The sequence below is a fragment of the Cyrtonyx montezumae genome, unplaced genomic scaffold, assembly GCF_038088225.1.
Source record: "Cyrtonyx montezumae isolate F1298 unplaced genomic scaffold, pur_monq_1.0 scaffold_14, whole genome shotgun sequence".
Lineage (NCBI taxonomy): Eukaryota > Metazoa > Chordata > Aves > Galliformes > Odontophoridae > Cyrtonyx > Cyrtonyx montezumae.
The window spans coordinates 16649697-16675638 of NW_027071870.1; the positions used below are offsets into that span (position 1 = coordinate 16649697).

Consider the following 25942-nt stretch of genomic DNA (forward strand, 5'->3'; position numbering starts at 1 on the left):
AGCCCATGCTACCAAATATCAGGCATAAAACCACAAGGGGAAGGGATAACAACGGGGGTACTGCTGAAGGAACGCAATGCTTAAGTTAACTGTGCCTTATCTCTGGGAAAGAGAAATGAAAACGAGGGAAGGTGGAAGTGCCAGAGGGAGATGAAAAATGCCAAGAAAGGTGAAACAATATAAAAGTAAAGCAAACAGCGCTCTTCATTAACTTTTATTTCTCTGTAGACAACGTGAACGCCATTGTGCGTGGAAATGAAAATATTACTTGAAAGATCTGGATCTTAAGAAGTTCTCAAGTTAGGAAGAAGCACACATGTTGTCAGCTGTATTCTGCTACTTCACTGAGCTGTGGTTATCAATATTTGAGGACCTTCTTTTGATAACGTGAGTGACTTGGAATTTGATGATCCTTGTTAGTCCCTTCCAACCTAAGCTATTCTATGATTTTTATAATACACAAATAATGATTATCTAGGATCGATGAGTTATTATATACCTAAAAACTCCTGACTCAATATGTTGCACTCCCGAGGAAAAATCTTAAAATGCTGCAAGACAGGTATGATGGTACAAATGTGAACAAGAAAGCAGAACAGTCTGTCGTGAAAATGGTTTGCTTGTACCAGAAATAATACAGGCAGGGTGAGCAGGAGGGCTGAGTGGCATGATACAGATAGGACAGTCAACTGTTTCCTGCCAAAATGTCTAAAACAACAACAATAAAAACCTATACAGCAGTGAAACCAGATGTTTATTTAGTAATTTTACTGATACATTTACATTCTAACTTTGACTAGTGTATTTTGATAAACGAACAACGTTCTGACTCAGTTTTGTCTGCAGTTTCCTTGGGCTTTTTAATTGAAAAGAGGAGAGATGCTTCTAAAGTGCAAGTAGACTGAGGTGTAAAAACTTGTTACATGTTCCTGATTTAGAATAGGTTATATTAAAAAACATAACTCCCCTGTTTCCCCCCCCCCAAATAAATCTCAATTATGCTGAAGACTGCCATGCCTTTAAGGAGTGTAAAAGCTGATAACTGTGGAGTTGTGAAAGAAAGAAAGAAAGCCAGCTGACCTGCATCTGGATCTTCTCCCAGTCATTTTCACTAAGGAGTATTTCTTTTTCTTCCAGCTGCTGAAATGTGTCTTGACATGCAGCTATGGAAGAATCTATCTTGGAAAGGAAATCATCTAGCTTTGTGTCACAAGAACTCAGCATCTGATTGCTGATCTGTTGAACCTGAGAAGAAAAAGGATTGCTGTTAGATCTTATAAGTAGTTCATATGTGAATCGACTGTGCTCCATTGGATGAGTGGTCCTGATTAGCTGTGCTATCTTGCTGCAGCTTGCAGCTAGTGCTCAATGCTAATTTAGAGGAAAGGGGCATTGAGTCTTCAGACTGCTATTATCCTTCAGGAAAAAAAAACACCAAAAACTTGGACGTTCTAAAGATAGATGTACCATTCTTAACCCAGTGCAGAGAGCAGAGAGAGCACGGCTCAGTTACAACCACCTTCTCTTGCTGCCAGCGTACTGGCTGAAAGTTCTGTAGGGAATCACACAAGAATTGTCTGGTGAGATGCTGCTCGTAGTTTCAGCAGTCCTCAGAAAGACTGTACAGTTGTGTTACAGGTACTGAAATGTACACCTTCCTCTCCATATATTTTCTTTGATTGAAAGCTTAATTGGAAAATTAAGCCATTTTTCAGGGAGGAGGAGATGGGAAGTGAGGGGTGGGATGATAGCACCTGTTGTTAGGTCAGTATGTGAACACCTTCCTACTGTTTCATTTAACTGGGCAGTTTTTCATACCAAGGTGTGTGCTCCCCTTACAACTGCTAAAAGTGACCCATCATAACATACAACAAAATATTCAAAGAGAACTTTTTTACTCCTAATGAAAGCAAGAAGCCAAATCCAATGGCTGCACACATAATAAACAACAAAAGAGAAAAATCCAAACAATGAAACCATCCAACCACAGAAGTACCTGAAAAGCTTGCTTAGCATTGAGTTTTCAACCTTTCAATTTCCCATTTCCTTCTAAAACCATGGAAAACCCCACAGTAGCAGTTGTTGTTTTCTAAATATATATGTTCACGTAGTGTTCAAGTACGTGAGAATCTTTTCCACTGAAAGCTGTAGTGCTTCTTGGTAGAGACTTGAAGAAAACAATCATTAGAAGAGGGCAGATAAGAGAAATGCTGAAACCTATAATACAAGGAAAGTCTTGATTCTTGATGGTAGGTTTTATTCTTTTTAATAGTTTGGTTCACTGATAACTAAGACCTATTATGTCTTACTGTATTTGAAAACAATCCCAAGCCCTACAGTATTGAAAGGATGGATCTATGTTAGTGCCAGTCAGCTTTAAATACCAGTGCAAGATAATGTGGATGTATTAACTTAGTGTAGCTACTAAAAACAAGATCCTTCTGAGACTGTTTTTCTAACCTGTTGTCACACAAGTTCTAAAACTGGACCTGCTCCACACAGGTTAACTGCTCTCGCTGACTTCATTTTAAAACCAGACTTCAGAAGTTATAGGATAAGATTACATCTAATCCTTACATAATTCCCAATTTCTGTTCTGCATCGAGTAAAAGTTGATCCGGTTGAAAATACTTTTCATCCTGATTTATGCTCAATCTTCATTTATGTTGGCATCAAACGTGAACAGACCTGAACTGTTTTTGTAAGAAAGACATGGCAATGCAACTGAAAGGTAGAGCAGCCACGAAGATGCTTTAACTTCCTCTGTCAGCCTCTCAAGATCCAAAACTTGAGGATAAACAACTGCCTTTTGACTTGGCCCCCGATACAGTGTCTATTTCTGAGGATTTGAGAGCAGCACAAACAGCATGTGGTCTGTTCCAGAACCTGGCCTGTCTCTGTGCACTGTGGGATGATTAGATTGACTGCTGAGGGAAATTAACTAACGAGAGCTGAAAGCAGGGGGCAGAGAAAGTGGCTGAGCTGCATTAAACTGAATCGTGTCCCCTTTCTTCCTGTGCCTGCACTGTTTGTTCCTTTTCCCTCAGCAGGGAAAGGTCCATTTTTTCTCTGAGAATGCCCTTGTGCTTTGCTACCCCATTTCACTAAGTGATCCTGAGAGTCCCCTCATGAGCTTCTTTGCATAGACTCTGTAAAGGTGGGAGAGGAAAATTCTTTTCCTGCCTAAGAAGTCAGCATTCTATTAAGTTCCCCTGCTGCTAAGATGCTGTCTTGAGCTGCTCCTGTGTTTTCTGCAGCATGGCCTGACCCAACTCATATCCCATCAATCAGCAAAGAAGTCTAGGGTTGAGCAGGAAAAAATCGTAACTAAAATATAAATTCATGCTAGCAGGCAAGTCCATGCTATCAGAGTAAACAGAAAGTAATGTGCACTTCATATAATTTGTTAATCATATGTTAATATGTTCTAGGATTTAAATATTAAACCCTAAGTAACACCCAGTCATTTTTTTTTCCAGATCTGACATTATTTGAATTTATTTCTGAAAATGCCATACCTCTGTTTCATCTGTAACTTAAAACATGAATAGCAAAACATAAATGGAGGATTTGAAACACTCTGTTGGTACGTGAAACTGCTTTGGTCATCTGTAGAGCAGCACAAAGCTATGATAAAACGATGAAACAAAGCACTGATGTGAACTTTGTCCACAGGGAAGCCTTTTAAAGTGATCCAGTGTCAGCAAATTGCTTACTAATGTGTTGACTTATGGCAACCCTCAAAAGTAAAATGAAAAGGCTGGAATTTACAGCATATCAATGAATCAGTTGATAAGCTTTTACTGGTTTAATATCCTCCTCATTTGGCTGCTTGGAGCCATTTCAAGTTAGCAACAGAATGTTTACCATCTCCATGTGATAAAGGAAGTCAAACGACTAAACAAATTTTAGGACCATTATACTGTTTGGTGAGATTTAAATTAAAATCGTTGGGAGAAATCACATGGAGGGGGAGAACGAAACTAAAGCCTTCCACACTTCACAGTGACTTACCTAGCTTCCTAAACAATGCTCAGCACATTTTGCAAAGCTGGAGATAATGTAATGCGTTTGAAAAGATTTAATTGCACCAGTAAAAGGCATTGCTGCAATTAAATGACGTGCACAAGTGACATTTATAGATGGGATCAAAGAGATTCGCTACCTCATATGCTGAAGCAACGCCCTGTTTCTGTGTGCAGTAGTGCTAAAAAGCAGCACGCTTTGGTTTCTGACCTTTTGTAGCTCCTTGGATCTAAGTTATTAAAAATTTTAATCGTAGGTGAAATAAGGGCTACTGCATCGCACCAAAATAAGTAATATATGTTCTTCTAGTACTAAAATTTCAGACCTCATCTTTTATTCTATGATATTTATTTAAGAGCATGAAATTTGCCGTTTAACCTTTGTGATTCTTCAGATGAGGCCGGATTATTAAAAATGTGAATTTATTTATTTTTCCAGCTGAGATGCTGTTTGATTGTGCTAACATTGAGGAAGTGACATTTTAAAAGTGCCACAATTTTTCAAGGCAAAATTTATAGCGTCCACAGTGTTTCAATTGACCAGTACTTAAATGTGTAAGAGCTAACTCCAGGAAAACTTAGCTATCATCTGGTATATATCCTTTAATCATAATTGCTATGAAATTAATTTAAGCCTGGCTAATCCACGTGTGAAGACTTTATAAATTTATTCTTAAGCAAAAGTGAAAAAGTAGCTCCCATTTTGTTCCCCACAAATTCCCGAAATGTTATATAAGGGAATGATTTCCTAATGCTGTGGAAGATACGTGGAATCCATGTTAAAGATTATCCTATGGTTTACAGTCATCTGATGAAACGTAAGCAGCTTTATCAGCATGTTTACCCCTAAAAAGGAGTTATCTAAGATAGGGGCTCTACAAGCTAACTCACTGTGTGTTGCTTTGTGACAGCTACTGTAGGCATCTGTATTCAAGAGAGAGAAATTTTAACAAGTGACACTCAGCTGGAACTTTCAGCATATTTATAAGTATTCTTCAACTTTTCTTTACCAAGACATGGTATGTAACTCAGGTTGGTATTCTGAGCCCGAAGAAAGTTGATAGCATTGTTGGAAAAGAGAGAGAGGACTTTGTTCCTGAAGTCCTCTATGCAGAAAAATCTGTTTTTGCTGTTTGTTCTTATCATGATACTTGAGGACAGCCACAGTCTACTGAAGTCTTTATTCACTTCTTCCAAACATAGATGTTTAAGTGCCCTCCATCCAATTCACCTCCACGGTTGAAGGACCCTCCATCATCAGCCTGCTTGGGTTAGAGCAGAAGTTGGAGAAGAGCAAATCTACAGAATGGAGCTACTCTGTTCAGTGCCACGCGAAGAATCACTGACAGTGCAAAGAAGTCACATCTGTTTATGGATTAATTAATTTCTCCAATCCCCCTCACAGAAAGCAGATTACTGTGACTAATCACAAAGAGAAAGGAAATACAGAACCTTACAAAAGCCTTGTTATATATACCACAACAATACATAATATATTATATATTAAGGTAGGCTTTAAGTATTTAAATTATTTCCCTACTTTTACCCTGAAAATAGGGTGGAATGAAGAGACTAACAGTGTTCCCAGCCCTGCTTGCTTGATATTAGTGACAAGGAATGAATGAAAAGGTAGAGAGCTGACACTTGAGTTTAGATTTAAGGGAGCTGAGTCAAATCAAAAACTGGACAAATGAAGCAAATGGAACATACCTTTTCCTCCAAAAAACGTTTTTTAGTTTGCTGTCTTTAGGAGGCACTGTTTTTCTCAAGTTTTTATACCATTTTCTAACAACATATCCCCTCCAGGAGGCTTGAATTCTATAAGAAACAAGATTGCTCAAGAGGAAGCTTAAATTTAAATAATTATACTGTTTATTTCTTCTGTATAGTTTCTTATTAAAGTTTTAACATATTTGGAACATTATTTAGAAATAAATATTGTCCAGTGATAGCATCTCTAGCAAAAGCAAGGCCTACCTGATGACACAGTGTATCTTATACAAGTGGGCCCTGTCATATATTATTCTGTTCTGATACTGCTTTTTCCTGTGCATAGGACAAGACTTTTTGCCTGTACATTTTTCAACGGCTTTCAGGCATTCCTGGAAAAATAATTGCAGTTATTTACTATCTATTTGATATCACTGGAAAGAAGGAAAGAGATGTGATTACAGAATGTAAAATGTTTATTCATGTTTATTATGAACACTATACAAAATGCATATTTTTATAACTAAAATATTTAAAAAAAAAAGCAACGACCAAAAAGTAAATCTGCGTATATTCTCACTTTTTTTTTCGAGTTAAAATTTTACTGTTTTGTATATATAGCTCAGCTACAAACTGTGTTTTCCCATAAAGTTTTAAAAAGATAATACAATGAAATAAAGAACCTCATCATTCAATAGTTTTAAACTACATTTCTTACCATAAGAATATGGAATCAAAGCTTCTTTTCAAGATGGTTACATTAATTCATTCAGATATTCATTTGAGTAATTTATAACATATACTATGTGCTTGAACTGTTAAATAACAACATACTTTATGGAATACATTGGAACATGAGAGCAACACCTGTTTTACAAAGGAAAAAAGCACATAAACTTGACTTCAAGCCATTGTAAAAGCTAAAAAGTAAAAAAAAATATTGAGAACAAGAAAAATCCTGACTGCCTGGAAGCTTGTCAGTTTCTTATGGTGACTAGTGCATTCTTTCTGGTAAAAATAATACCAGTGTTCAGTAGAAATTACTTGAAAAATTACAGCTTAAACCGATATGTGAATTTGGCATTAACAATACATGGAGTGGCAGAGAGGCGCCAACTGCTCTTAACTGGAGCAAAACATTACGGAACAAGTACTTGCAATGAAAGGTGACTTTTTTCTCATTTAACCCCATAAAAAGATAAAGTGTCAAGAAATGGTATAAATCAACTGCAGCATTTAAGAGATACAAAAACAAAAAAACAAAAACAACAACCATCAAAATACACAAAAAGATGAAAAAAAAAAAACAAGCAAAGAGAAAGCGTTTTCACAGGCTACAAGAAAACTTCACCTTTATCTGACCTAAATTCCCATCAAATGCTGACGATCTTCATCCTGACAAAAGATAGAGTTGGACAAAAACAGCAGTTGGCTCTTAGAGTAAGGAAAAACTGGGAAAGGAGTGAAAACCAGGACAAGTAGTGTGCACTATTGAGCTGGTAGACACAAAAGGATTAATGGCTAGCGGCCAACTGAAGGGAAAGCTTTCAGATACAGTGGCTTTTTTCCCTTGAGGGAGGAAAGCTAACAGAAATACCGAGGACAAAAAAAAAAAGAATTCCAGAGGCATTTCCCTTTTTGTTCCAAATCTAAAGTAACCTTCTTAATGAGCGCTGTCTTTTCGTCTCTCTTGTCCAGCTTTAAACTTCTGTGGTAGAATGTTCTTCTTCCAGATCCATCCCACCTGTCTTTGGACAACTGTAGCCCTACATTTAATGTTAATGCAAAGGGAAAACAAAACCTTCCATCTAAGATTTTTGAGAGCAGCACTCCTCTTCAGTCACTTGTCCCTTTTGCTTCACATTTTCAAGATGATACATGAGAGGATCTAATAAAGCACAGTGTATGTGCTCAAACTACACAGAGGGCATTGAATAAAGCCACTAAGGCAAAATGTGAGCATTTCTTCAGATAACATAAATAGGAGACTGAATGGTATTAAAAGCACACCTACTTCCGTTTTCCAAAGGGAAATAACTACTGAATTGAACTACAATGTAATAAAACTTGTGAGAAAACAAAATATATCTTACTTTATTTAATTAGTGAGTGCTTACTATTCTGATTAACAAAGCTGAAGTTCATATCTAACGGGAGTTTAAATGGAGCTAAATATATCCTATAATTTCTTTGCAAGAACAAACAGATCTGTTGTTTACCTTTTCCACTACTGTCATAACCACATCAGTGAACAAACGCTACCAATCTTTCCATAGCATCGCACTTGCAAAATACTTCAGAGCTGGCCAACGTAACAATATCCATCTGCTAAATACTGAACAGCATCTTAAAGTCAGACCTCTCAGTTCTTCCTTCTACCCCTGCAGCTAATGACTTCTAGTAGTAACTCTGGGAAGTCTTATTGAAATACAGTGGTGTAGTCCACAGATACACGTGTACCTGAGGCTGAAGTGCGAACTCTTCCCTGCATATTGCACAAGGCTGGGTAGAATCTCCATGCTGTATGGATCTCTGCTTTATTTTTTCCCATTCTTCAGCTGTTAGTGGCAGGGAAGGGAGCTCAACTAGTCCTAATTTCTGAGCTGTGGACGATAAGAACAACAAATCACTGGATGAAACCCACTCGCAGAGGCAAACAATAGGTTTTCTTCAGGTGAAGTTCATTGATAATACATTCATTTTGAAACACTCTATACAAATGCTTCATTCAAATTTATTGCCACACAAACCACTGGCAGGCAACATACTTCCTAACATCAGCTAGCTATTTACTAATTTTCAGAACTTCTTTTAGATACAAGATTCATATAAGGATTTTTTTTAAATGTAATCTTCTATTTGCCAAGTAATATGAATTAGAAACCTATTTACAGCTATTAAGATGGGGATTATTAACTAAGTAATGTAACAACGCACAATAACACAATTCAAAGTGTCAGTACAAACAAAATCTTTTAGAATGCATTTGTAAAGGATTATTTAAAGCTATATTACTCTATTCTCGAAGCAAAAATGGATAAAATGTTATAATAAAAAAACTGTTGCTGGTGTAAAATACTGAGATGTAATATGGATGGATGAAATAGGAGGAGCAAAAAGAAACAAAAGGGGTGGTCATAGTACACCAGTGACAGGGTCATTGTGACTGCTGAGCTAGTCAGTCTCAAATGACCACTGTGAGGTACCTTGCTGAATGTCCATGATAAATCTCTGTCTTCTCAAAGAAGAGATTAGAGAAAATACAGTATTTCCCCCCACATATGGGAGATAGACCAGAATCAGTAGTAAAAAATAGATGCTAAGTGGCGCAGCAAAGAATAGACCTTTGTCATTTTGAAGAGCAGAGGAAACTTCCTAGGACTGAATGAAGATGGTGGAGAAATGTGCAATAACCCAAAATGTGAGTCCATGGTGGGGCATCCGCAATATTTGCTAAAATCAGAAGAGTTACATTAAATAGTTAGAAAGTAAACCAATGATGCCAAGTTGGGAGCTTTAGTTGTAAATGGGAAAGGGTCAACTCTTTCACTCATACCATAGTGTGGATTGAACAAATCTCTTGGCATAGAGCTTCCTTATAGCAGAGGACATCCTACAAAGATACCCAACAAATCTGATTTCATATCTTATCTTTATTAAAAACATATATCAAGTTTAATCTGACAGTAGTATCTAAGAGTACTGGTGGATGAGTAAGAAAAGAGGATCCTATGTGGATAGTCCTGTAGACACATTTGGATAGCCTTTCCAATGACAGAATTTGGATAGACAGTGAACAAACAAGATAGAAAATCAGTCACAGCGTGAGAGGTGGCATCACAGAATAAAAAACACCTACACTTTATTTTCTTCCTGTCACTGTGGTCAGAAATTGTTTCAGGGAAGACAATGTGATGGCATTTGTGGAAGCCTTTTGTACATGCCCGGAGTGAAAAAAAAAAAAACCTAAAAGAAAGCTTATTAAAAGCTTCCACAAAAGGATGATTAAAGCTGCCATATAGGAAGAGACTGGAGACAAAACCCCTAAATAATATAAACCAGCTGGGATATTTGTGAGGGACACATAAGACAGGTGTTTAGAAGGAAAGCTATTACACAACACAGTTGAAGGAAAACTGGCAGCAGGACACAGAAGGAGTGATATGTGATTGATGTAAAAGGCTCTGTGAAGATATTTTTGAAGCAGCACTTGGAATAAATATAAGTAACGAAAGCCTACATTTATCACAGCTCAAGAGATCCAAGAGTTTTCATCCTTATGCACTGTTCACAAGCCCAACCTACTTATTGACACACCCACTTTACCACTGAGGTATTTATCCTAAAATGAACATTAGCAAAGTAATTACATACAACAACCTCTAAACCCTTATAATTAGCTTTTAGGACACAAGCCCCCGTTGAGAAAAATTTAATGACCAAACCCTCAGAGGTTGTCTGATTACCTACAAACTCAAGAAGAAAAAAACCCTCATTAAATTACATTTTCAAAGTTGCTTCCCAACTTAAAGGTTTAAAATACATTGTTCTTTAAAAAGAGAAAGTTTGACACAAGCATTACACATTAATGAGAGATTACAGGTGAAAATTCTAATAAGCAAACACAGACACAATAGCAATGACTTCTTAAAATCTTTCAGCACATTCTTTGGAGTGACTTGCACAAACATTCATATAGGATCTCTCAGTCAGTCCTGTGATTTAAGGAGAAAATACTTTGTCTTACAGTTGCAGAGAACATGCTCACACTTGGTCTGCATTTTTTCACTGCAACCTTTAGCTTCCAGAATCAGTCATTATTTGTATTTGCGTTAACCCCGGTAGCTCTCTGCTGGCTTTGCCCCTGGAATCCTCTCCTCTTTCAAATTCCTCTTCAAACGGAACCAAAGGAAAAAAAAGCCCTCCCATCTTTAGAAGTATAACCAAGCAAACATACTAATAATCACCCTGTCTTACTACCTTTGTCCAAACGCTTGCTACACTCACTTATTGTGTATTATCTTAAGTTACCCTCTCAACCTCACACTGATTCCAAAAGGCAGATGCCCGTGCTTGTATGGAGCCTCACTGATTTACATGGTTCTCTTTAGAGCTTGAACTACTGTGACAGCTCCTACAGCAAAGGCAACACGATCTTCAGAGAGGCCTTAGGGCATTTTTATTAAAAAAAAAAAAAGAATAAATAAAACAATTATTAATGAAGATGAAAGTTTATTATGTTCAGAACTGTAAATTGTGGAACTGGAAGGCTCTAAAGAAGAGACTAATGAAAACAACCAAAAGGACGGAGATGAGATGTTCATGGCAAGAATGCCATAGAAACACTGAAAGAGAAACAAAATGGAAACTGATTGCCAGGAAGCCCATTTGGATTCCTGCTCTGCTAAGATGCCTCATGGCTTTGGATTTGTGGATTTTTTTAAGAGCAGTATTATCTGTCACTGCTGAACAACTGCATTATTATAACGCTATTTAAAAGTGAGTTTTCTCACCAGGCATCATTCCAAGCCCTCACATCTGTGACTTTTATCTTGTTGCATGTTTGTTTCTAAGTTTGAAAAAGGTATTTAACTACAGGTGCTAATTCTTCCTGGATTTAGCCTCAGGACCATAGTAAAAACAAACCTTTTTAACTTTGAGTAAAGGTGGGCATATATTAACAGAATACATTTAACACGGCACAAGTGAGTATCTTTTTACTGAATAAGGAATAAAAGAAACCATTTCAAAAAGACATTAAAAATGTCTTATTCGTACTACAATCTCTAAAATAAACACAATATCCCAGCTTAAGATTTGAGAATAGAAGGTAATGAAAGTTACAGTAGTCAATCTGCAAAGCATATTAAAACTGTGTAAAAGACTTTCTGCCCCTTAATGAAGAATTCTTCTTCCTCAGGATGCATTAATTTTGGTTTTTTTTTCTTCATTTTTTTCATTTTTACCTTCACTGTTACAAGTCTTAATACATTTTAAGAAGACAAATTCAAGCCACTGATGACAGTGCCACTTCTTTCAACGACCACTCACATGGTGACCTAAGCGTCTGAATTTTGACAAATTTAAAAATAAGAACTTACACTGTTTAGCACTGAGTTACCTTGAAAGCCTGGATACCTCATTTTAGTTATTTTAAATAAAGAGAAAAAGATCACAAATGAGAATATAAATAAGTTTACCTAATGTTAGCCGTGGAGGATTGGGATCAAGGACATACTCCTTTTCTGCATCTTCTTTATTCTTGTGGTGAGTGCACTTTTTCTGTAGCCCAGTATCTACTATTGCTTTGGCCACCTTTTTGTTCACAGGTCTGTAAATGTTCCTTGACCTTGACTTAAAAGGATCTGGTAATGAAAGATCCTGGAGTTGATGGCTGTGTATTATATCATCCTGCAAAGCAACTGCAGAAACTGCTATCCCCTCTCGTTCAGAGGAGAGGTCCTAGCAAGAAAAAAATATTCCATAATTTTCCTTGAAAATGGTCAAAAAAGATATATATAATACTAAATTAAAAGAAATATACTATACTAAATTAAAATAAATTGTAGCCAGAGTTTTTGACTTGTCAAAGGCTTTTATACACACGCAACTCGTTATTGAAGCCTGACATACAATTACAGTAATGTGAAGTCTAAGATTGATGCTTCTGACACATTCCAGTTTTAACATATAAAAAGTAAAATGATATCTTTGATTTGTCATTTATATTAAATAAAATAGCAGTAATTTTTAAGTTTTAATTACTGAGTCCGTAATTATTATATGCAATAAACTCATTATGGACTATAAAAGTCTGGCAAGCCCAAACACATTTTAACACATTAAAAACAATCCCAGAGGCTAACGTGGTTTTCCAGAACACTAAATATGAGAGTTGCTCTGAAAGTAGTGCCTCCTATTTTATTTTGTTGGCTCATAACAACAGAGGTGGATGTTGGTGTTATGGCAGTAGAGTCTGAACTTTCCTGCCAATATTTTGTTACACTTCGTTGCAGTGTGACAGATGGCAGCAGAAGGGCAGTCTGACACTATGGCATCTCACACGGGAGTGCTTATGAAGCAAAATTGTGTACTGAATTCCTCCACGTAGAAAAAAATTGCACCCATTGACACTCATTGACACATGCTGAACATTTATGGAGACTGAACAGTGGATATCAGCACAGTGAGGTGGTGGGTGGTGCATTTCAACGGTGGGAACAGTGATGTGAAAGACAAGACACGTTTTGGATGGCCATGAAGATTTTTATGAGTGTGGCATGCAGGCTCTTGTTCACCACTGGCGAAAATGCATAGGTAATTGTGGTGACTATGCTGAAAGTTAGTGTTTTGTAGCTGAGAAATAAATAAGAGGCATTACTTTGGGAGAGGCAAGATGAGTCCACAGAAGTCAGTTGGCTCTAGGGACAGAAACGTTGCCAGAAATGCCTAGCAACGAAGGGCCCAGCTGGGGTGGGAAGGAGAACCTGGACTGCTGAGCGTGCATGGTTTCTGTGAGGGAAGGCACTGCGTGAGGGAGAGGCCGTCCCCCTTCAGTGTCTCAATTTTATATATTTTTATGTAAAGCGTAAGCATCCTGGTGGATAACAGGTTGGCAGTGTGCCCCTGTGGCCATGAAGGCCAATGGTGTTTTGGGGTGTCTTAAAAAGAGCTTGGCCAGCAGGCAGTGGGAAGTGATCCTCCCCTCTGGCTTGCCTCAGAACCTCCCAGTCATGGCTGCTGGTCAGCACAGCCTTTGGCCGAGTGCTCTGCTGTCAGTGCTGTGTTAGCACCAGCGTTTATCTATGATCTAATAAAGATAAATTCAATCATCAGTGGCTCCAGCCTGAGAAACGCCATTAAATTGGTTAGTGTGGTAGTTGTGGCTGTGTGTTTTGCTGGGCAGGGTGAAGGATTCACATGTTCTCCTGTTAACCAAAATGAAGGCGTCCCATTTGAACTTACACACTGATGGCTTTGAGGGAAGGAAAGAATGACGTCCATTTTTGACAAATCTATAGAGTTATTTAAAAATAAATACAAAGAGAAGAGAGAAGCTGCATCCATAAGGGTCAGACCAAAGATCCTTGTTACCTGGTGTCCTGTCCTCAGCCCTGGCAAGAAGTGGTGGCTCAAGGGGGCACAGCTCCTGCAGGGATTTTTCAGGCTTTTGAGCACAACCTGAGTCAGAAACATCGCCCTTCTTTGTGGTAACCCCTGGTTGTCCATCCTTCAGGCTCAAAGCTCTGCAAATGCACTTCTAGCCTGTAGTATGAGCATGGGCTTTCACTGGCTCTTTTCCTTGTTATTCTCACTTGGAGATCCTTTTTTTCCCTAGCAGAGGACAGGCATATATGCTGCCTTAAATCCAGATGTACCATTTTAATAATCTTTTGGGTTTAAATAGCTTTCAAAGTCCTTCTCAACCACTACTGGCCTATAAAAATTATTTGCTTGTGGAAATGACATTTTCCAAGAGAAAGCAGTGAGGTTGTCCTGAGAGTAATCCTTTGAGCAGCATATAAACGGAGTGATTAATCCACTGGATGCATTTCTTCTCTGTAATTATAAGTAATTACTTTAAATTCAAATCTGCAAATGAGAATACCTCTGTGAAGTGTAAGGGAAGATGTAAAAAACATCTGAAGTGGCTATAATGACATGAAATCACCCTTTGTTTCTGAGGACAGAAAGATAAAATAACAGTTTTATAATGAACTTGCAGGTTTGCCTGACACCAAACCTGACTCAGTAATGCCATAAGGGAGATTTTATAATATATACTTTTAAAGATATTTATAGTAATAAATTCTACCAAGCAAATAAAGTAGAAAACTCATTTTTGTGCTGTCTAAAATTTATGTAGAAGCGTGAATGCTATAATAGCTGCAAAATAAATCCATTGATTTATAGAAAAATCATTAGCTATGCATCAGTTGTACAACAAAGATACTGAAAAATGCCTCTCTCTTATACTTACTTTGGCTTCACTGTTTATTATCCTTGAACTTAATCTAGGCATTCTTGCGTCTTTTCAGTATTGCTGATTTTTTTTCTTCCCTGAATCCTCTACTGAGTTTTACCAAGTTGCTAATAAGCTTCTCTTAAAAAAAAAAAAGAAAAAAAAAGAGAGGTTGCCTTCTTTTCCATTTCTGTCATACCTCATTAAGGTGATTTTATACACATGTATGCTTAATTGAGGCTTTTCATTAAAATGAGCCTTTAATCCAAAGGTGCTGGGCCTTAATTGAAACTCAGAGAAGATTAGTGTCATCTCTTATTTTGGTTTGCACTGTTACTGTACTTTCTACTGCTTCTAAACTAAAATGTTTGCATTAACCCTGGCTGCTGTGAGGCCAGAAATAAATTAAAATTCATACTGCAGTCTTCTGGAGAGCAACATGCCTCAATAATTGCCATTTCTTATTAAGAGCTACCTTTTACTGAGAGCCTCCACTTAAAATGCAGAAGGTTGCTTTAAACACTTGGAGGACATTAACATAATGAGTGTGCTGCCTGTTCTAAAGGTGACTAATAAGTGATGGATGATATCTGTTTTTATCTATGTGTATTATTTGGAAATGTAACTGTGTTTTTAAATAGTGCTGAAATCATGGATCTATCTGGAAGGGAAGAATGTTGGAGAATTCTTCTTAGGAAGGTTTATGAAAAATTGAAGTTTTAGATACAGCATGGATCTGAGGTATCTGAGGTACTGCAGTAGTGAGTTTTTAAGCCTTTGTGAAGGAGGAAGGCACAGGTTCAGCAGTTTCTGGTCTTGCAGCACAAAGTGGAGTAGCAGATGAGACAATCTATTTAATTCTTGTAGAGCTGCACCTGAGCTGGGTGCTGCTAATTACCAGTGCCATGTGGCTGGCCATCAATGGGATGAGAAGAATTCTTCTGGAGGAGCTGATAGCTTCAGTGGGTTGAATAAATTTGGCAGCAATGCCAGGGCAAAGGTTTGGAGTGAACTTCCTTTATGGAGACTGCAATAAACACTGAAACCTGGGCTTTCTACTGTGATGCTTTCTGCAGCATGTTTTGATGCTTTGGAGAAAGTGTTTGGTTGGAGAAATGTTTGAAAAAAATGTTTGAAAGGAATGCAGCACTTTCATGGAAACTACTTCAAATCGATCAACACTGAAGTGGCAAATTTAAAAGGATATGCTATAAAAGTACAAATCAACATGTTTAAAAAACAAACAAACAACACCTATGTTGTAAGGAGTTTTTAGTGAACTTATTACTGGAAGAGCTGTTGTGTAGTACTGCTATAGCAGTGTTAGGGTGTTGTTGCCTCCCAAGCAAGATCCGTGGAGTGAATGTTGAATGGGAAATGACTTTTAATGTCTGTAAAGATATAGAATATTTTTTCCACTGGAAATAAGGACATTCATGCTGCTGAGAATGTATATGCTTCTAAAAATTGAGCATGGTGCTGTCATAAATGATGAGAGCTGAGGTGGAATGTGCTGAGGAGGAATCCCTACTTGAAATAATTCAGCTGGTTGAGGAAGGCAAATTCTGGGAAATGAGCATATGAGAGCCATGCTTATAACCCAGCAAGGAACATGGTGTCACACTGCTTTGTAGTTGCTCAGTTAAAAGTGTGTTTTCTTTTAGTTTCTTTTTTTTTTTTAAAGAACTACTTCAGACATCCCTAATTGTAAAAGTACAGGAGCTGCTTTTTTTCTCAAATTGGTCATGTTTTACCTCATTTACTGTTTGTTTGCATACATAACAAACATCCATGTAAGCACACACACAAATATGTTTGAGTACGCACATACAGACGCTGTGTAGTTTCACTGCTGTGCCCTGGGTTTGTTTTTTTTTGCATTTTCTGTCAGTTTCTACTAACTTCCAGACGTGCATCCAGCTCTGGAGGAAGGCTGAGTAGCTGTAGGTTTTAAGGGTAGTTGAGATGTTATTAGCTCTCGTTTAAAGCCCTTTCAAGTAAATGAGAAGGCTGTCATTGGTTTATAGTTGAATTCAGAACCTGTTCTGTTAAGTAAATATTATTTCCTTCTCAGGGAGGAAGAGCTTAATTTAAAAGGAAACTTCTGTATGAACAGTTTGGGAACAAATTAGATCCCAAGCCAGATGTGATTTCACGCATGACCTTTGAGTTTTATTGAACGTGTGTCAGTGAAAATTTTTTGCACTGCAATATTGCACATATTGGTAAGGATATGTAGAACTGTAGTGCTTTTTATTTATAAAAACCTCTCGAATGTTTTACCAGAATTCACTGAGAAGGTCTTAGATAATATTACTATAAAAAAAGAGCAGCACCAAAGCACCTGTTAGACAGCATTTCTGACGGCTGTCTTTACTAACTGTGTCTGCAATTAGAATGTGTAGCACTGTGAACGTGTGCTTAGCTTTGGATGCATCTGTGAAGTGCTCCTTATGTTCTGTAGTTTCCAGTTAGCAGATGAATATTTGCTTAACGTTTCCCATTTGGTGGGAAATCAGTTTAATTAGGTAAAAGCTGATTTTTCTACAAACGTGCACTACATACAAGTCTCCAATTCATACAATAGTCAGCTTTTAATGCACTGATAATGTCTCTTCCTCTCTGTTTGTCTTGCAAGAGGTTCTCATTCCTTGAGAATGAAGTAAAGCTCTGGTTCCATCACTGCGGTCTTCGGAATTAGCACTGAAAACACAGGATTCTTTTCCTGGGTTGATGAAAGTAATTTCTTGTTTGCTGTGTCAAACAAAGCATGCTATTTGTCACATTGTGGTTTGTGTATCTTTTTAGAAGCTTTCAACTTTGATCTGAGTCAAGGTACACTCAGTAGCACAGATGACAGAAGTCACAAACCAGTGATGTGCATTGTCATTCATACAAACTCTTTATGTCAACAAATACTGAGACTTAGATGTAGAAAACCATATTGCTTTTGAGGGGGCTTGTGCATTCTTGTGAGAAAATGCAGACCTTTGCTTTTCTTGTTTCAGACAAAGGTGTGGAACAATTTATTAGTTAAGGATTCAGTTCAGTGTCTGCAATCAAAAGGTGCCTCTTCTAGACGAGATTCTGGCCCTTGCTTATATTTTCTAGGTAAACAGTTACATTTAAAAGACATTGTAGAGGCGGGCTCAGTAGCACATAAAAGCTGCTTTCTTCAAACTGTCATCACAGAGGTTTTCAGAGAGTGCTTTTAATACTTCCAGCTCTGGTGTTTGTGTTTCTTTCCCCCCACCTTTTTTCTCTTTATGTTAAATGCTATTTGAAACAGCACTTTTTTTTCCCTCTTTTTTTTTTTTTTATCCCCTGTTTTTAAGGGAAGTTAACATAGTGAGCAGCAAACCAGCGGGTTAAAAGTCATTTTCACAGAATTTCTGTTTCAAAAGGGAATGCAAAAAAGGTGTGGAGTTATAAAACCAAGCAGTTGTTTGAATGGTTGTTCTGTGTGATCCTGAAGATTACGGCCTATCACGTTTTGAAGTACAATTTGATCATCTACTCTGACACTCCAACATTGCGCAAGGGACTTGCAAGGTTAGCAAAGCTTAGAACTTAACACATTTGTCTGATGAAAGTGGACCTTTCAGAAAGCTGTTCAGCCTTCATCTACAATTTCAAAATTTGGTGGGCTGTTGTTTGTTCAGTGGTTAACCATTGTGGCTGTTATTCTTTATTGCACCTTGTTAGAATTTGTCTGGCATCAGCCTGTAGCCATTTGCTCTTCCTCAGCTATGCTGAAGGGCTTTTGATTAAATGGTATTTTCTCTCTGAAACGGTTCTTTAACCCTATCATTGAGTCATCCCCCAGTTTTTGTTGCCAACCTGATTACACCAGCTTGGTCAAACCACTCTTAAGACATTTGCTGAGGCCTAAAGTATTTTCATGTATTTTTAATTCACTGCACACTCTAGCCGGATTCGAGTTCTTGTAATAATGAAGACACTTCAATTCTTCTTATGTTATATGTTATATACTATGTTATAGTTCTGTTATAGTTCTCTTATTTTCATCAATACCTAGTACAAAGGACAAGTATTTCTTAACTTTGCTTAGTGCATAGGCAGCATAAACCTTCTTCTTTTATATAATTTTTTTCTTGTTATATTTTTAGACAAAAATGTCCAGCTCCTGAAGTGCTGCTCAGATATCTAATACTAATAGCAAATACTAATAGAATAATGTCAGGTGCTTAAGGGAAACTCTGGGTAAGGCTTGATGTCTAGCATCAGGATAATTCAGACATAACATCACTTGTGAGACAATGAGAACAATCAGTGAAGTACAGTATTTTGTAACTGTAGAGTTCGTTAGAAAAACAAATTGGGATATGGAAGATCAATTCATATACATTTTTATCTTTTCATGCCAGAAAAGTGAAGAGTGGATAGGAACTTGGAAGGCTATCCAGGCTAAATAATAGTTTGAACCAGGTGAATGTAACACTGAAGAATAGAAAGCAAAGACTATTTTGTTTTTCACCAGGGAAAATGTAAGGATAACGTGCATAAAGGCGGATGATGACATCCCATATCATAATGAGCACAATGCACAATACAAACACCTTATAAGCTTTGTAACAGTCCAAAACATGCACTTTTTGAATAAGTTTTTTATGCTTACTTCAAGGGCACATATCTCAAATACAAGGGTAATTAATCTCAAATGAATCTCATGGAATCTGAAAAATTCTTAAAGATGTGGTGATACTGTGCTTAAAGTATTACAGGAAATATGTGAGGAGTCACTGTGATACAAAGGGAGCAAGCTGAAAGGACAAAAACCTCCTGCAGGAACAATGTCTTGGTTGCTTAGAACTTGAGCAGAGCTGATCATAAGAATGTACCTTAGTGCTGCTAATTACAAACAACAAAGGCTGCAAAAAGTAGGGATGCGTATTCAGAGTTTGGGAAGAACAATGAATTAAGTGACACTGGAAGTTGGAACACATGGCATTCATCCTAGGAATCCGAAGGAGCTAAAGAGTCCCTAAATGAGTTCCTATTAAAACTTAGGTAATTAATCAGGAAGATATGATAGAGGAAAACTGGCTTAAAGCAGAGCTTTCTGGGGGAAACTGGTCATAAGAATGATTCAGAAATTTGAATGGGGAAGCTTTGTGTGAGGAAACTTTATTGATAAAATCATTAAAGATCAGAAAAAGAACAACACACACACACACACACACACACACACAAAACCCAAACAAAAAAAAGTTGTAAAGCACTCAGATTGAGTATAATTCTAAGGACATCTCACTGTGACTGCTCAACATCACTGTACTGCTACTCCTGGAAGCATCTTTTAGAAGTTTTAACCGTGAAGGTTACCAATACAGGTACACATACAGTTTTATCAAAAAGACATGAACTTCCAAAAAAAACCCAAAAAACAAACAAACTAGACTGTTGTTTTAGGCAGTATCTTGTAACACAGTCATAGAAAAAAGAATTTGATGGCTAACATTATGCAGATAAAGCAAATACAGAGGAGAAACTAGATAAGTGATAGAATGCAATGCATCAGGAAACCAAAGCAGTCAGTGGAGTGTCTGGAATTGTGAATGGGATTGTTGTGGACACTTGGAAACTGCCAGTGAGTGAAAGAGTACGCACCTCTCATTCTGAAGTAGTACAGCTACTTTTGGAAAATACCACTACTAGACAGATCTTTTTACTTGAGATGTAGTGCAACATACTGCATGTGCTTCCCTTCCTGCACCGTGCTGAGACATAGTCGTACGAACCTGGGTATGCAGTGGCACAGAGCTTTATGTGCTGCATGCTATTGTCAATCTGTATTTGGAGGAAAGAGTGGAAGTAATGACTAATGACATCCCAATTTGCTGATGAAGGAAAATACAGCATTTTATCACTACGTTTCTAAGGTAGAAAAAATAAAATAAAACAATACCAAACACAAAAAGGTCAAGAGGGAAAATGGAAATGATTAGAGGCATGTGGGAGAGCTTCTTTTCAACTAAATTAACAAGAATGGTCCAGGTTTGCAGCTGATGAAAATTGGCATAGTTCCACTAGAATCAATGGCACTGTGCCAATTTACACTTGCAGAGATTCAACCCCAATGCCTTTCCAATATGAGAGAAAACCAGGATGATTATAGCACAGACGTACAGTAGAAGCAATCTAATTGCAAAAGCAAAGATGCAAAAGTTGGGAAGTGCCATAACTGACACTATATGCCTCTTTAGAGCTATTTTCTTTTTGTGCATTGCTTAGGATCAGTTTTTATGGTCAATGCAAAGTCACTTTCAATTTTTAGCATAGGTTTTCTCTTCTCATATTCCAGTTTCCAGTCTGGACCTGTCTCTTGTCTTCTCCCACAGGCTATTCTGTGCTCCTGTGGCATTGGGGAGGTTTTCCTATCTGTTCTGTTTAAATATTACTGAGTGAAAAGGAATGCTTTTCACTCAGTAATACTGGGAAGTGTGCCTGGTGTTCATGCTCACATTAGTTTTAATGTGGGGAACTCAGTGTTGCCAGCACATCTCTGAAAGATAGGCTTTAGTGAAGGTTGTGAAGTTTTTCTGGAAAACTGTGTTAACATTTAGGTGGTTGGCCCAAGCTGAACTGGTGGCAGATTCGACTGTGCTGTTAAACTGTCAGAGTTATATCACCCGAATGTGTATCCACAAATTGCAGCCTGCAATGTAAGAACGAAAGCTGTATTTCTTCTGATTTTGGTCTGTGTTCGTGCACTGGTAGCCATCCATCTGCTGGCTACAGAGAAGTTCTGAGTAGACTTTAGAATGAGGATACAAGGATGAAGAACCATCAGTTAACTGCTCTGGTTTAACAAACTCAGTGTGGTTTGACTTTCAGAGCTTTGTGAGGATGGAATATGTTAGCAGCAGGCAGAGGCCTCTAACTCTCTGCTAACTCTAAAAAGAATCCCTAGAGCACATGTAGAGAATATGCCCAGATTTTATATCTCTTCTACAATTGTGGCATCAGTAATAATCACTGAAACGCACAATATGGTGAATGCAGATGATTCATTTTTCTACTCAGGAGGTTTTTGCAGAAACTATCCTGAAATTTTTCTTCCTGACACAGGTATCTGGAAAAAACAACTGATATTTGCCAAGGTTGTAAGCAACTGAAAAAAGTGTAATAAGTGGTGTTAATTATAATCAATAATAAAAATAATTATTTTCATAGTTAATTATATTTTTGTATAATAGTTAATATTTTTACATTTATTAAAAATTATATTTTATATTTATATAGTGTTTTTATATTATAGTTAATTATATTTTTATTATGATATTTTTATAGTTAATTATAATTAATTACAAAAATAGTTATGGCATAAATAATTTGCATAGTGAAGACACTCTTGATGCAGCTATTTGCACTTCCTGATACTAGCTGAAGTAAAGGATGAATTAATGTGAGGGAAACAGAAATTTAATAGGAGTTAAGTAAGATAGAAGGAAATGTGCATATAGACATACCCACATGGGTGTGAGACAGAGAATCTTCTGTACAGCAAGCTCTGTAGGGCAATCCCCACCTTATGTTACTCTATTTTCATGGCCTGACTGGATAGTCACTGAGTCAATGTGTTCTTCTTGGAGACAAGGAGGTGGCTAAGACTCTGGCTGTGCACTTGCTTGGTGTTGTTAATGGCTGTCCTCAACTTGTTTGTACATCCAACTTGATGAGGTATTAGCTAATTTTTGGGGATAGGTGTTACTGAAGAACAATTTTTGTTCAGATAATTGGTATTCAAAATATGTTTCCAGCAATCGTACCTATGGCAGCTTCAGATAAAACCAGTGTTTTTCCCTTGGCACTATAATGCACAATAATAGATCTCTGTAAAGGATTGTTTCTTCCAAAACAGAAATCATGTAATATTTTAGAAACTAGTCACTGGGCTGCTGGTGCGTTCTGGTGCACTGGTATTTCTAACAATTCTTATTAAAACTGAGTTAAAAGGTGATAAAGCTGCAGCTGCTTCTTCATTTGAAAATTTCCTAATGGCCTTGATATTTCTAATCACAGTTTCATCACATTAGCATGGAAGGAGCAATGGAAGATGTATTATGTAGGAGACACATAAATGTTGCTAATACTATGGTACTGTTGTAGCTATTGTGACTGTTTAAGGCTTATGTGCCTGAGAAAAAAGTATACATTCTTGTGTAAGAATGTATATTACATTAATCTAATAAAAGTTATTAATTCTCTTGAACCCACACAACATCTTTTCCAAGTAGAACTTCGCATTTTTTTAAAGGTTACATACTTCAGTCTTGGAAGAATGAGTTTTAAATCAGACATTTTTGTCAAAATTATGCTAACATAGATGTTACTCCATATATTTCAAAAAGTAAATCACAATTTAGGTTCAGCCTTCACACTGTCGATGCTGATGGAAAGGTAGCTGACGAGTTCTTGGATGAGATTTTCCCTAATGTTTAAGCCACCAATAAAACCCTCAGTGAAGCCCTTCAGAGAAGACTTAAGAATCGACTGATGGGAGTCACATGGTTAAATCAGTGCTTGTTATTCATAATTTATTCAATGGTTGATGGAAAAAAAATTGTCCAATTATTTGACAAATACTGCTTGGCAAGATGATTTACAGAGAATAATGCAAGTATTTGTTGAAGAATTTAAAGTGACAAAAAATGCCAAAATTACGGCCTTTATTCTCAATGCAGTGATTAGGGCTGATTGAATGATATTCAGACAGTTTGACTAATTTTGAATAGTCCTTACAGAGGCAATATTCCCATTGACTTCAGCTGGAATTTTGCCAGAGTAAGGGCTACAGGATGGGGCCTTTGAGTGTAAATGTCTTGAAAGGGTCCCTTTATTAAGCAGCAGCTTAAATTCTGAACTGCAAAGAAAACCCATTTTCACTTTTCTCTGCTACTTTGCCTGTTCTGTGGAGTTGCTCTGTATGAATGTTAATCCCATCCCCTCTTTATCAGCAGAGGGTGCTATGGGAGTTTTGTGCTCTCCAGTAGCCTTTTGTTTATGCACAGTTCAATCTAATTTAAGTAGAACTGACCAGTTCAATGGGAGTCAAGTGTGTATTTAAATGGTGTGTGGGAGAGCCATAATTTAATGGCAAACCATTTCCTTAATTGATTCAGATTAAAGAAGGGAGACATTTTAAAGCGGATAGTTTCAGATTCCTGGCCTCTACCCCCCTACTCTCCTAAATGGGTCACTGAACATGGTCTTATACTCTCATGTGATAAACGATATAGCATTTTCATGTATTTTTGAAAGGCAGGTTCAATCTTCCAATATGCCATTATCATATACAATGGACACCAATGAGTAGGAGCTTTCTTAAATATTTCTTTTTTATCTCAATTGCTCAGTGTATGCCACTGAGTTATTTGCTGCACACCGTCCCACACAGAAATTCATGATTTTTGACTTCCTCAGGTACTTTCTGTATCAGTAGATTAAGAAGGTGGTTTATTAACACTTTGATTAATCAACCTTTGAAGGTTTTTTTGCTGTTTAACAGAACAGAACAGAAAAAGAATGACAAAACATAGGGCACAAGTTATCAGTGGTTTTCTCAAGTCAGTGTAAGATTCCTTATACGTGACACATTTCAGAATACTTCGCACTTCTTCTAGCCAAAAGCAACCTGGTTTAGGGAGCTGCTTTGGCAGGGGGGTTGGACTAGATGATCTCTAGAGGTCCCTTCCAACCCCTATGGATCTGTGATTCTGTGAAAAGTCTGTAGATGACTTGTGCTGCGGTTCTGAATTCTCTGCTGTTTCATGAATCAGATTCCGTGATCTCAGAAAATCGGAATTTTCAGAAAATAAAGTCCAAACAATCAGAGTTCAGCAGTGAAAAGTTCTATGGCACTTTAGTCAACAGCATACAGGCTGCAGCCAACACTGAACAGACTCCAGAACTTGAGGATGACATTTATGCTTGTTAACCTCGAGACTTAAGTTCTTTCCTTCCTTCACACACTGCCTGTCTTCAGCTTCTGCTGTAAATGAGAGCATCTTGCAGATGACAGACTCATTTCCTGCATAGCCCTGGTGAGTTTTTTGTCCACTGAGTACACTGAATGAAATGGTTTTATGTGGGTATACATCTAATAGTTAATGCTATTGAGCTGCTGAACTAAAGTTACATAGGGGCTCACTGCAGTGACTTGGTTGAACTAAATGATCTCCAGAAGTCTCTGTGATTCTGTTCCTCATTCCATTGTGTGTAACTTGCAATATTCTTTCCTAACCATGACCAAGGAGAGGAAGGGTAGCAGACAGAGGCAATAAAAAGTGCAGGAGAGAGAAAATTTACTGCTTTCCTTTCTAGGCTGTGGCTCTGGTGACCGCAGGCAGGCAGAAAGGGCTGCAAAGTTCTGCAGCTCATTCCCAGCAGGTTTGAATACGTGGAGCATGCTCCTGGTTATCTGCTACACAGTTAAAATTTCCTTTCAGCATGTGTGAGCAGATTCACAGAAGCTCATTCACAAATTAACAGAAAAACCCATAAGTGGAATGGAGGGAGTAATGCATTTGTCCTGTCATCCCTGAAAAAGGGCAGAACTATTTGAGTTCAAACTTTTTTGAAAAGTTCAGACTCGGTCAGAGATATTTTCTAAAATTTCAGTGCAAACTTTACAGTTTGGGGATGCTGTGAAGTCCCAGAAGGAGGGTCTTCTGATGGGAGCTCTGAGACAGGCCCTGCCTAAGTGCACTGTCCTCTGCAAACCATATGTTCTCTTTTGTGAACTGTAAGCTTCTGGTCATGAGAGTGTTTCATCTGGTACTTTCTAAAGCCTTCTAAACCCCTTGGGTGTATGTATTTTAATGTACCCCAGTCCTTGTTAGTTCTACTTCACACACAAATATGGTTTCTTCTGACATAATTAAAAAACTGAAACGCATAAGTGACTTCTGCGTTGTTGGAGACTGCTGGTAGAACAGGTGTAAGCTGAGTTCACCCCAAAACACTGAAGTATCATAAAATATTGGCTTTCTAAATTGAAGGCTATTCATCTTTTCTTTGGTGCTGACTGTAACTAATCAGTGTTCTTCACTTCCAACTGCATTTGGCAAGAAATTTTGCTGCTGTGTTTTTTTCACTCACATTCCTAGTAGAAGCTTCTCATAGGTTAAATTAATGCCATTCCAGTTTACTGGTCTCTAGAAGGCTGTCATCCTTTCTAGCTACCAAATAAAGATGTCACTGTTATGAGATTACTGTGACA

General features: G+C 37.5%; 1 protein-coding gene across 1 annotated transcript; it reads right to left on the reverse strand.

Moving 5' to 3' along the window:
- Positions 1–474: 474 nt before the first annotated feature.
- Positions 475–14757, reverse strand: RNF32 (ring finger protein 32). Its single transcript, XM_065731220.1, is given in 9 exon segments — positions 475–708; positions 1081–1245; positions 5736–5758; positions 5761–5843; positions 6003–6127; positions 6570–6602; positions 8196–8338; positions 11936–12197; positions 14716–14757. Coding segments are annotated over 9 exon segments (1110 nt in total).
- Positions 14758–25942: the final 11185 nt, after the last annotated feature.